At 28.6% G+C, this 14,230-nt stretch overlaps 1 protein-coding gene across 1 annotated transcript; it reads left to right on the top strand.

Moving 5' to 3' along the window:
* Positions 1–1,030: 1,030 nt before the first annotated feature.
* Positions 1,031–14,144, top strand: LOC109809806 (putative terpene synthase 2). Its single transcript, XM_029273271.2, has 7 exons — positions 1,031–1,344; positions 4,050–4,332; positions 10,344–10,719; positions 10,822–11,043; positions 11,140–11,278; positions 12,629–12,874; positions 13,649–14,144. The coding sequence occupies exons 1-7, from the start codon at positions 1,210–1,212 to the stop codon at positions 13,949–13,951; spliced, it is 1,704 nt and encodes a 567-aa protein (XP_029129104.2). The 5' UTR covers positions 1,031–1,209; the 3' UTR covers positions 13,952–14,144.
* The last annotated feature ends 86 nt before the right edge of the window (positions 14,145–14,230 follow it).

Raw genomic sequence — 14,230 nt, 5'->3', positions numbered from 1 at the left:
TTTTGTAATCACTCATACATTTTCTAAAAAAATTCTCACAAGGTCACTCATCCCTAAAATAGTCATTTGAACTTTTCATAATTAACAATGCTCATAAAATAGTTAAGACCAACCTGTAAGTTCAAATTACAAATGTAACACCCTTTCAAATTTGATGTCTCAGTGACTCCACGCCAACCTTTTATTTGTCAAAGCCCTACGTGCATAGTTCTTTTTGATATGTTCATTTGTTTTTAGGATCAACGACTATTCACACAAGCCAACACAAGACTTTTCAGCGTACTTTGTCCTCACTTGCACACTTTATAAAAAAGTTTTCCAAAAGATCACTCATATTTAAATTGCTCTAAGTCAACCACGCTTAACTGTAGAGTTTTTATGTGATAAGCTACTGAAAAATAGACGCATCTTGTAAATATAGGTAGTACAAATTAATTCTTTTAAACCATCCTCAACTATATAATCTCTCACTTGTACAAATGTCTAAATCTCTCTTATTCTGATGTGTCCGAACTATTATAATAAAAGAATAAAAAAAAAAGATTTTCTAACATTTATTTTGACCAATTTTATTTTCATTTCTATAACTTGAACTTTTATATATATTATAATATATCACATAATGTATTATATCTTTTCATTTATTATCAATTTAAATTTTAACGTTAATTCCAAGTTATACATTATAAAAGAAGGAAATAAGAAAAATAATGAAAAGAAAAGCTAGAAGGGGTTCACATATTCGATTCTCCCCCGTTGTGGAGTGTTTCCTTTTAATTTACAAATGAGTCTGGTGTAACATTTCCTCGTGATTGCTAGTTTTCTAATCTTTTGTTAGTTTTTTCTTGGGCTTTTAGCCCCCGCATGAATAAAAAAAAAAAGTTAGATCACGTATAAGTGTCACTAATATTCATTTGCATAGATTATAAAAAAAATAATCTTATGATAAATTTGAAATAAAATCTTAAAATTATAATAAATTAAATATATCTCATATAACTAAGATATAGTTGCAATTAAAAATACTATTATATCAAGTGATATAACTCTATTAAATAAGAAAAAAATAAATATCTCAATTAATAGTCACCATCATTTCTTCTATTTGGTTTCCTCCTATAAATTAAGTGGCTTAGTTCCTTCAACATTTGAAAGTTAAGCTACATTGCACCAACCAAAGAAGTCTCCATTTGTCCCACGAACCAAACCATGTCTAACATATCATCATCACTTCCCGTTTCAACCAATGATGCAAAACCCAACCCAAACTTCACTCGTCGCACCGCAAATTATCACCCTAATGTTTGGGGGGATTACTTCCTTTCCTATGATACTAGTTTCGAGGTACGTGTATGTCTCGTTAAATTTAATCGTATTTTCTTAGATTTATTCTTTATATTATTTTTTTTTCTGGTTTTGGTTCATTTGAAGCTTTAGTAAAGAGAAAAGAAACAGAGAGGGGAAAAAAGGAAAATAAGTAAAAAAAAAAAATAGAAATTGAAGTTATTTGGTAAGAGAAAAGTAGATAAAAAATCATGTTAATTCATTTATATTGGATTAAATAAAGAAGTAATTAAAGTGATATTATAAATTAAATTACACAAATATCTTTTCATATGATCAAACCATTGTCACAATTGTTATTACTATCAACCATCACTATGTCATTGTTGCCTCCATATGACGATAATGATAGTGATAATATACAATAATTATTATTATTGTCATGTTACCATCTCTGCTCTTAACATATATAGCTACAATCGTCATTATGTGATAGCAGCGACATTAGCGATGGTTGTGATGACAATGAGAATGATTGTGACATCAACGATAACAATATTAGTAACAATAATAGTGATAATAATGATGATTGTCGGCCACAATCTGTCTCTATTATAATGTTACAACTACAATAATAAAGATCATGGTTATGGTGATAATTGTGCTAATTGTCACCATCGCCACAACCAATTATCTCTATTAAGTTGTTGATAATGTTTTTTCAACTCACTTAAAATGCAATCTATCCCAAATATCTATACCGTGATTCCTTACCTCAACAATATACAAATATCTAAATAGCAAAAAATTTATATCTATTTTTCATGATATTATGCATGGATCATATATATTATGACGAATTCATTAAATCATATCTTTCACAATAAAATTTGATAGGTGAAATTTTGAGTACTTTATTTTATATAAGAGATGTTTATAATAAAATTAATCATAATAATTTATTAATTTTAATCTTAATTTAATAATTTTTATTAATTATTCTCATATTATCTCTTATAAGTAAAATCATACACACGTATATAATTTTTCGAATTCTAAATAGTTAAAGTATTCTAAATAGTTAAAGTAGAGATATACATGTTTTCTCTTTAACTTTTTTCCTTTTAAATGAATGTAAGGATGAGTGTCTTGAGCCTAATAAATATCATATACACGAATTGGAATACCCGTTGTATTATTTTTAATATCACATTTCTTTGTCTAAAAAAAAAAGTCTTCTGAATGATTTTTAAAATATTTAATTTTATAAATTTAACTAATAATTTTGAATTTAAATCCTGCATATGCAAATATATTAAATACGAAAGATCTTGTTATCTATAATAGTTCTTTTCAACTTAAATATATTATCTTAAATAGTAGATATGATACATGTAATCTAGACAAGAAAAATTTAATAGAACAGAAAATAAAATTAAAATTAATTGACTATATATTCTTAAATATTAAAAATACATTTTTTAACTCTTCCAATTTATATGTTTAATATTTTATATTTATTTACCATATATTATGAATAACTATTAATTATCATTTTATCGCCACAAATGTCAAACTACATACTCAATGCTATTAAAAATAAAATAAAATAACTAAACAAAAGAACTTGTAGTACTCAGCAAAGCCGTCCAAATCCAAACATTGAAAATGCAAGTCTAAAAAAACTAATCTTATTTTTTTAGATTTATTTTTTATATTTTTTTTTTTCTGGTTTTGGTTCATTTGAACCTTTAGTAATAAAGAGGAAAGAAACTGAGAGGGGAAGAAAGGAAAAAAAATATTAAAAAAAATAGAAATTGAAGTTATTTGATAAGAGAAAAGTAAATAAAAAATAATTTATATTGAATTAAATAAAGAATTAATGTGATATTATAAATTAAATTATACAAATATCTTTTATCTTTAACATCTAATTTTGCTTTCAATTTTTTTATAAACTAAGTTCATATAATTAATTATATTCTCTCTTCGATCAAAACATAATGATTATATTTGAGTACATACTCAATTATATTTTACCTAGGAGGAAAACATAATTGATTAAGCGCTTTCATATGCAATAATGTTTTATAAAAAATAATAAATCAATTAAATATACAATTGAAAATAATAAATTAAAAATTTTAACACAAAATAAAAATTAAAGGTGAAAAATTGGCAAAATGAAAATATAGAACTATTAAAGAAAAAATTTAAAAGTTAAAACAAAAATTAAAACTAAAAATTTTGGGGATTATGTTAACATAACCAATTATGCTTCGTCCAAAAGGTAACATAATTGATTATGCTACTTTGCTCATGTGAATAGAAGGATAAAATGATAAATCACACTCAAGTCTTCTCATTTTAGCAAGGATAAAAAAAAACTTTTAAGACTCAAGTATTATTTGTTTCACTTCATCTCAATTCTAATATACCACACTCAAAATATAAGCTTCCACCATCTTCTATCATTTCTCGTCTTCCTACCAACTGCCACTACACCAAAGACAATGTTAGTTTGAGAGAAGAATTTCCCTTTTTTTTGGAATTTTGTTGTTAGTGTACCATTGGTTACTTCCCCATCTCCTTCAACATGACCATTACATGATAGTGTCATTTTTCATAGACATGGTCTAAAAGGATTACATAGATCTCATAGTCTAACTAGCCAAGTATATAGTACATCTATAATTAAATGATTCTCCTCTTTCACTTTATGGTATTAAAGTTTTGATATTAATTTTTATCATCACTACTTGCAGGAAACAAATGACCAAAACAAACAATTTCAACTATTAAAAGAGGGTTTAAGGAAGGTTCTTGTCTCATCTACTAGTAAAAATTTCTCTTTTACGTTAAACTTTTTAGACTCGATCCAACGCACAGGTGTTTCATACCATTTTCAACATGAAATTGATGGAGTGTTGCTTGAAATATATGAGATTTCAACAAAGGACAATAATATCATAGTTCTTGAAGATGATCTTCATCAATTGGCTTTACTTTTTCGGTTGCTTAGACAACAAGGATATCGCATTTTACCAAGTATGTTGTTATGAACATTGCACCTAAATGTTGATCTTAAATTCCTCATTCAAGTTACTTTTTCACTATTTAGGTATAGGGACGTTGTATTACATTGTGTCATGTAGTTAAGTCAATTTTAGAGGAAGAATGAGTTGAAACAAATTAAAAAAAAATAATTTATTATAAATTTGAAAATTAATTTTGCACAACTAATGATGGGGGTGGGACAAGTAAAATATATATTTATCCCTTTATTAGAGGCCTAGGATGTTACTCCAAAAAAATAAGAGAGAAAAATTATGTATAGTTCCCTTTCTATTTCAAAATGTGTGCAATACACTCATATATAAGAGAAGCAAACCAAGTGCAACAAAAGGAAAAATAACAAACTCTTAATAGACTCAACGATTAGCTAAAAACAGAACACTTGACACCTAACAAACATGACTCCCTAAATTAGATAATTTAAATCATAGTGAATAAAATCTTTCAATTTCAAGGTCTCTTTTTTATGTGTTTGAACATGTTCTTAATTACACCGTCATTATTGTCAAGCCCAACATTAGCATTAGCACTTGCTGGCCATGCCATTAGACTAGAACCAATTGGTAGGGAAGGTCCACAAAGGCATCCAATTTGGAATCCAAAACTAAAAAGGGGGTGAAATAGAGGTTGACCCTTTGTTAAAGAAATTTGAAAAGGGAAATTGAGAAATATTAGGGCTATGATGTGGCTTGAGTTAAGAACAATGAAACACGAGAAGGATTTTGGCTTAGACTAGTAACTCCAAATGATAAGCCATGAGATTGATCATTTCAATATTTTGAAATGGACCATAGTACCTTTTACCCAACTTCTAGTACTTAGATTCATGAAGGGAAAGTTAGTGATATTGCATAAGTTTTACATAGACTTAATTCCCCATCAATAACAAACATCTTAGCAATAAGCATCAATAGAAGCCTTCATTAATTTCTAAGCCTTAAGTAACTTCCAATGCAAGGATTGAAATAGTTCTTCCATTGAGACCAAAAAGGACTTAATAATTTCCGATGAAGAAGTACCACAGAGGTAGTGTGGGATACATGTAGGAGATTTGCAATAAGTGATGTGAAATAGACTAAGTCTAATGGCAAAATGAAAGAAGTATTATAACATCATTCTAAAAAACAAAAAATTTCCCAAAAATATATGTTGGTTTATGATGAACATGAGCACAAGGTATTGTCCCAGATTATGATTCAGAACCTTAGTTATGTCATCACTTTGAGGGTGATAAGTTTTACTCATGCGAAGCTTGGTACTATTGAACTTATATAACTCTTGCCAAAAAAGATTCATAAAAAACAAATCCCTGTAAAAAAAATAAGGCTTTTAGAAAAAGCATGTAGTTTGCAAATAGAGTCAAGAAAAACTTAAGCAACCTAGTGTGTAGTAAAACTTGTGAGTAGTAAGTTGAAATGCGCTCCTACGAAAAAGCGATCCATAACTACTATATCATGATGCACTCATGAAAAGGAAGCAACCTAATGATGAAATCAAGTGCCAAATCTTCCAAGGGGACAAATATGGGAGGGATAGGAAGCAATGACCTATAAGATTTGTGTGGAACATACTTTTGATGAGTTGGTAATGTGACACTCTTTATCTCGCATACTATAAAAAAAATATAGATTGAAATTTAAGAAAATGATTTATAAAAGAGAAATTTTACTAAAATAACACAACATCCTCATCAAGAGGATATCACATCATGAATTAGAACTAAAACAAGGTATTCACATAAGTGTCTAATAAAATAAAAACAAAGGAATCTAACAATTGTTCTATGCATAAACAATTAATAGAAACTTGAATCCTAGCTACGCCCTAATATCACATCTTATCAGAGAGTAAAACCCAACATCAAAACAATGATGATCCTCACCTATAACAACAAACACAAGAACACAACCAAGAAAATGAGAGTAAGAAATATCTTAGACTGATTCACGACATAAAACATATCCAAATAGTCAAACGTACAACCTCAAGACATAGAAACAACGAAATATAGAAATAACAATGGGAAGATATTACAATAATAAGGTATGATAACATATTTAGTAATGGAGTCATAGTATAATTCATCACATAGTTACACATTAACACACATAATGCAATGAACATGAACTTCAATGTGCATATGCATGTGGTGCTAATAAAATAATCACATCATGGTGCATTTCCCTAAGGCACACAAAGAGTATCTTAGGAGAACATGTCAAGACATTTTCATTGCACTTTACACTAGGAAAAGATACATTAGGGTGCATTGTGATAACGGTGTCGTGCAAGTAACATCCGATGCACACAAATGGGCAGAATTGGTGCTCCCAAACCTAACTATCCCAAGATTAAGAATTCCCAAGCTTTTACATAAGTGGTACCTTCCCTAGTAAGGTATTCCGTATCATATCCATCAAAACACTTATACATATGATGCATGTGACACAAGACCCAATGTAATATCATGTCATCACATTATCACAAATACATAACACACATGTATTACTTATATCATTATTAGACCAACATGCCCAAACTTAATCCTTGCTAAGCCTCAATTTAGAATTCACATCTCAAGACCATCACATGGTCCACACACAAGCACAACACATTGTATCCCACAAGATTCACATGTTCGCAATTCAAACATAACAATATCTACAACATCATCTAATAACACCTCAAATAGAACTAGTATGAAATCATATGTTAATGCATCAACTATAATCACTAAGAGATCAACATCAAATTAAGCATCAATAACTTAAGTTATCTAACATGTTATTGATATTACACATTAATTCCTTAGACGTCACGATCACCAAAACACCTTAGGTCATTCACAATTAACTCACATCATAAATTATACACAATTGTTCTCTCCCATAAGTTCTCTTCCCTAAACATTGATATAGGTACCTCAAATCATTCATAAGATTAAATACTTAAGAGGTAAAGCAATTCACCATCATTACTCGCAAGAAATATTTCCATAACTTAACCTTCTATGACCTCAGGTCATCCAAACATGACATCTTGATCTATATACATTCTATCAAGCTTATCTTAATTTTGTTAGAAATATAAAACAACTATCTAAAACTTTTATGTTGACTTTAAGAGTTGATTTTGCCATCTACCATTTTTCAAAATTACAAAACCATAACATTTTAGCCTAAATCTGACACCTTAACCTCCGCTCACTAATTTGATCATACTTTGAGTTCTAGACCTCTTGTTTAGATGATTTCAATGGAATTTAAAAGTTAACATCTAGGACTACAATTATTATGAACATCATAAAATCTAATCCTAACATTATCATGCTTGGTGCAACGTTTTTTGAGCCTGACATGGAGACGACAAAACCCTATCTATAACACTTATGCTTGGCGTGGCTGAGGTCAGGCCCAAATGCAAAACTTCGTAGGAGCAACATCAAATGGTACCCAGAGAGGCTCATTTGAGCCTCAATGCCATAGGAATAAAGAAGAGTAGGTATAAGCATGCCTAGTGCCATAAATATGTGCCTAGGGCGATAACAATTCATGAGAAACTTGCAAAATGTGTGAAAGTCACACATTACGAAATCAACACTCTAAAAATAAATCAATAAAAATCATGATTAAAACTTAATAATACTTTATTATACCATAAATTACTCAAACTTAATATCAATTTAACCTATTTATGCAATTAATATCAATCTTTGTTTTGCTCTATAAATCAACAATTTCATACAGAAACTACAAACACTCGCAAATTCTCAAACAATTCAAATTACACGAAATTCATTACATATATAATTCAATCTTCACAAATAAGACACATAATAAGAAGAGAACGAAACACAAATTCATAATTTATAAATCATATTTGAGATTTCTTCCTCACAACATGCATGAAAAAACAAGAGATCTATAGATTATAAATACTTTAAAATTTATAATTATTAAAAACTTTTAAAAATCAATTAAATTTTTTTAATTAATTAAATATATTTTGACCATAGATCTCTTATAGACCATTAAAAATATATAATTATTAAAAACTTTTAAAATATTTATAAAATATATTTAATTAATTAAAATTTTCTTTTAATAATTTTGAAAATTTTAAAGTATTACATACATGTGAACATTATGATATATAAAAATTCACATCTTCCTGACACATATTCTCTTAATAACTATCTCAAATGTGGCCGAAAGTCTTGGCAAACACCATAGGTGGCCTAAAGGTGAAAAGTGAAATTCATCGGGCAAGAGGGTTGAACGAATTTGTACAATTCAACCAAATTTTACCTTTGGGAAATATGAGACCCTGTGATATTCAAAAATCAATGTGGACCAATTCTTTGTTGATGTCATCCTAGAAATTGAAAAGGAACATAGAGAGAATCTAGAGGGAGATGGAAACAAGGTTAGGCTTGTGGATGTGAGAAAGAGCATCAACGACAACATTTTGCATCCCAAGTTCATATTGGATGGTATAATCGTAACCAATCAATTTAGCAACCTAAACATGTTTATTTGGAGTCTGAATAACTTTAGTCATCAACTCCTCCATGTTTTAATGGTCTATAAGAATGGTAAAAGGGTGTCCTAGTAAGTATTGCGTTTGCGTCCATTGCTTAGTGATGGCGTGATGTTTCCAGGTATAAGAGAAGGATCAAAACAATTGGGGTAGAATTGCTTACTAAAGAAAGTTATAGGATGGTTGTACTATATCAAGACAACTCACATGTCAATACTAGAAGTGTCAGTCTTGAGTACAAAAGGAATTGAAAAATCAGAAGAGCTAATACTAGAGCTTGGATCATGGCTATTTCGAAAGATTGAAATGATGATTGAGCTTTAGCAAACCATTGAAAACCATATTTGCATCACAAAGCAGTGAATAGAGTTGCAATCTTGGCATAGCCTTTGATAAAGTAACGGTAGAAACCCACCAAACCAAGGAAATCTTGTAAGGATTTGGAAAACGTAGGGATCGACCAATCCTTAATGTTAAACCAAATATTTAAGCTAGTTTATGCCACAAAAGATGTTGACACCAACAAAAGACATAAAATAGAGGACTAGAGTAAAAGCACGAGGGAGCTTTGAGTATTGATGACATTGAGGGTTCCATCTTCAAGGTGGGTAATGGTTTGTGAATGATGTTATTGACCATTGGGAGGAATCAATGAAAGCACCAAATGATGTGGGGTAGACAATCAATACATATGTTACCTCTAGAAATATAAGAGAGAAACAAAAAGATTATTGAATAATTTCCTTCCTGTTTCAAAATGTGTGCAATACACTACTTCTATATAGGAGAAGCAAACCAAGTACAACAAAAGGAAAAATAAAAAAATCTTAACAAACCCAATGATTGATTGACAACGCCTGCAGACACCGAACGATTCTCATGGCTTCCTAAATTAGAGAATCTAATTTCGTGAATAAAATCTTCCCCCACTCTGAAGATCTTACTTATGTACCTAGGCCTATGATGCCCAACAATAAACTGATACAATAAAATGTACTATTAACTTGAGCAACAAAAAAGAAAACTCCACCAAATTCAATTTGGTTTGAAATAGACAATAAGGTAGGACACTTGTTTACACTTTATATATAAAATAAAGGAGAAAATCTACTCTAAATTGGAATGAGTGTGACTACAACTTGAATTATTGAAAAAGCAGTGGCTTAGGGGGGAAAGCACAAACCAGTAGAGTAAAATGCTGCAAGTCTTTTTGTGAAATTATTATTGTAAGAAAATTCGCAAAAAATTTCTGCAAATATTTTTTTTGCAAGAAAATGACATTTTTCTAATAGTGATATAATAGCATGCATGCATAATGATTATATATATATATATATATATATATATATATATATATATATATATATATATATATATATATATATATATATATATATATATATATATATATACCTAGAATTAACACATGTTTATTAATTAAGCAGATATATTTTATAAATTCAAGGACCAAACTGGAAAGTTCAATGAAAGGCTAGCCAATGATATACAAGGAATGATGAGCTTGTATGAAGCATCCCAACTAAGAATTCATGGAGAAGAGATACTTGAAGAAGCATATAAATTCACTCATGTTCAGTTAACCAAGTCCTTAACCACCCAATTAAGCCCTTTTCTTGCTACACAAGTGAACCACATCTTAGGCCAAGCACTTCATAAGGGAATACCTAGGTTGGAGGCAAGACATTATATCTCTTTCTATGAAGAAGATCCTTCCCGTGATGAAAATTTGCTAACCTTTGCAAAATTAGATTTTAATATGCTGCAAAAGCTACATCGAAAAGAACTCAGTAATGTGACCAAGTAATATCTTCCTCTCAAACTATGATCTTTCATTAAATAAATAAATAAACCCCAAGTCTAAAACCTTTCATTTTAGAAATTAATATTGAATTTGGTGATCAGGTGGTGGATTAAGGATTTAAATGTCCCAACAAAATTGCCTTTCGTACGAGATAGGATTGTAGAAGGTTGCATTTGGACTTTGGGAGTCTACTTTGAGCCACAATATTCTCTTGCTAGAAAGATAATCATAAAAATAGGTTCTATAATTGCCATCATTGATGACTTGTATGATGCCTATGGAACCATTGATGAACTTGAGGTTTTCACCAATGCAATTGAGAGGTTAGACGCACAAAAAATGGTATATATTAGTATATATTTGATTCACTATTTTTCTTCAAATAAATTAATTAAAACCAACTTTCTATTGACTAGCAGGTGGGATATATGTTGTTTGGCTGATCTCCCAGAATACATGAAATTTTGTTATACAACAATTTTGGATGTTTTTGAAGAAATAGAGAAAGAGATGAAAAATCAAGGAAAAGCATACTACATCGAGTATGCTAAGAAAGAAGTATGATTAAAGTTTTTTTTATTTATTTGCATGCAATAGTTACCTGCAATTTTTTATATTATTTTTTTCAATTGACATAATAGATTAAGTGCATCTTCCATACCATTTGAACTTTTTTATTTTTTGTGGCTATATTTTGGAAATGCATTTCTTTATTTTCAATAAAGATAAATACATTTCTTTATTTTTATTATTAATTATTTTTAAATATTTTGGAAAGACTTTAGAGAAAATGAATCTTTTGCGACTTAAATATGTTTTTAGTCCTTCAAATTTAGGATAAATTTATTTTTGATCCCTCAAATTTAAAATTGTTGTTTTTAGTCCCTGTAATTTCAAAAATCTTATTTTAATCTTTACATTCAAATTTTATTAAGAAATTTATTAAATATTATTGCATAAAATCTACTTATTGATGTTCCTATTAGTGAAAACATTACAATAAATCCAATTGATATAGCATAACCATCTTAATTTGTCACTTTCAGATATGTTATTGATAATCTAAAGGACTAAAACAAGATTTTTAAAAATTACAGGAACTAAAAATATTCATTTTAAATTTGAAGGATTAAAAAAAATTTTATCTTAAATTTGAGAGACTAAAAATATATTTAAGATATCTTTTGCTATCCTATGGGCAATTAATAGTGTGATCTAAACCATTCCTCTTTTCCTTACAAGAATTTCACCAATCCCATATGAGATAACCAAACCTCGCAATTAATTTGGATCTGCTTAACTGTGCTTAACTGAAAATGATGCAACAAGAAAAATATTTGGAATTATAGTGAGTACATTTCCCCATATATATACTAGAATGAAAAACGCACTTTATGCTTGAGTAAAACAGAAAAAATAATATATTTTTTCATAATATATTTTGCTTTGTTTATATTTGTGACAATTTTTTTAACAATTATTAAAGGTGAAATAGATAGAAAATTGTATACACAAAATAGGATAATCTTGAAATATTGAGACTGAAGTATGAAGAAAGAAAAGGAGAGAACAAAGGCTAGATAATTTGAGATTATATTAACTTGTTATGATATGATGTGTAAAATAAAATACATTATTAGCTCTTATTCATAGACCATTTTCCCTAGTGTAAAATTCTAACTAAATAAAAAAATATAAAATATAAAAGAAAAATATGAAACCTAAGTCTGATAGATAATTTTTATACCCTTATTGAATTTTTTTTTTATAATCCAATCAAAATTTTAATTTTTATCCATTATTATAACTATTATTTGATGTACACTTGTATGGAGAAATCTTCTTGTAAATCAATCAAAAAGTATGGAACACACTTCTCAGTATCATAAATTTGTGTTTTAATTCTAGATGAAAAGGCTGGTACAGGCTCAAATGACTGAGGCAAGATGGCTTCATTGTAACCATACACCAACCATAAAAGAATACATGCAAGTTGCAACTGTATCAATCGGTTATCCTGTGTTGATAATCATATCTTTCATTGGCATAGAAGACACAACAGAGGAGATCCTTATATGGGCAACAAGTCACCCAAACATTGTTATAGCTGCTATAACTATTAGTAGGCTCATGGATGACATTGCTGGAAATGAGGTACATATTAGATAACAAATACTTTTTTTTTCTTTTCAAAATATTCTCAGCATTAAGCTTATTATATCTTGATATGACTAAAAGTAATTTTCAATTTTTTTTATACTGACTCCCAAAAATACGCTTATTTATTAATAAATAAAAATGTGTTGAAAAGAAATAATAATAGCATTATTGGGATACAAATCAAATTCCACATTATTAAAACAATAAGAGAAATAAAGATTTATAAAACAGATACATATTTTACAAAAAAAAAAAGTTTATAAAACCGTGAAGGTTGAACTCCAAAACAGACAATATATATTATATCAATGTAGAATTATGTTTGCAAATATTTCGACAAAAATAATATAAGATATAATTCTCCTCTTCATAAATATATCTCTCTCAAATAATGACCAGAAAAAAAAAAAAAAAAAATATATATATATATATATATATATATATATATATAACCCTACAAGCATTGCTCTTATCTTTTTTCTGATGAGCAAAGTTCAATTTATTAAAGACAACAAGAAAGCTGAACATAAGAATAAGGAATAGCAAGATTCCGCATACAAGGCCTGATACACAGACTCCCATAGAGACAGAAAAAAAAAATGCAAACATAGGTAGCACCACCTGGAGAAAGAAATCAATAATATTAATTTTGCTAAATACTTTATACAAATTTTACTTATTTTCTTTTATTCAGACAAACAAATTTTAGTTTAACTAATAAATATTGATTACATTGTGATTTATTCTTCTTCTGTTCTGTTTATGTAGTATGAGCAAGAAAGAGGACATGTTGCCTCAAGCATTGAATGCTATATGATGCAACATAATACCTCAAAGCAGGATGCCATTGATCAACTCCTAAAGAAGGTTGACAGTGCTTGGAAGGACATTAATGAGGCATGTCTTAGTCCTACTCAAGCACCATCGACTATTCTTATGCCTATTGTCAACTTAACACGCGTGATGGATGTGTTTTACAAAGATAAAGATATCTATACACATTCAGAAGGGAAAATGAAAGATTATATTGAAGCATTACTAGTCAATAAGATACCTGTCTATATACCCTAGAAACTTAGTTCCTTTATTAACTACTAGGGTATATTTATTTAAAATATAAAAAATAAAAAGTTACAGATAACTTGTAACTAAAAGGTAGGTGTTTTAGAGTAGTTATGGAAGTGAAAATATCTGTGTACACTAAAAAAGTATATTGTCTTTATATATTATTATAAATTTATTACTGTACTATTTCTTGACTTTATGTAATATTACCTGATATTAATTTGTCTTTATTTTAATTCACTCATTTTAAAAAACTTCTTAAAATAAGAAATATAAGTATAGTGG

The sequence above is a fragment of the Cajanus cajan genome, chromosome 7 (assembly GCF_000230855.2).
Source record: "Cajanus cajan strain Asha chromosome 7, NIPB_CcT2T_4, whole genome shotgun sequence".
Classification (NCBI taxonomy): Eukaryota; Viridiplantae; Streptophyta; class Magnoliopsida; order Fabales; family Fabaceae; genus Cajanus; species Cajanus cajan.
This window is presented reverse-complemented; position numbering and strand designations above follow the sequence as displayed.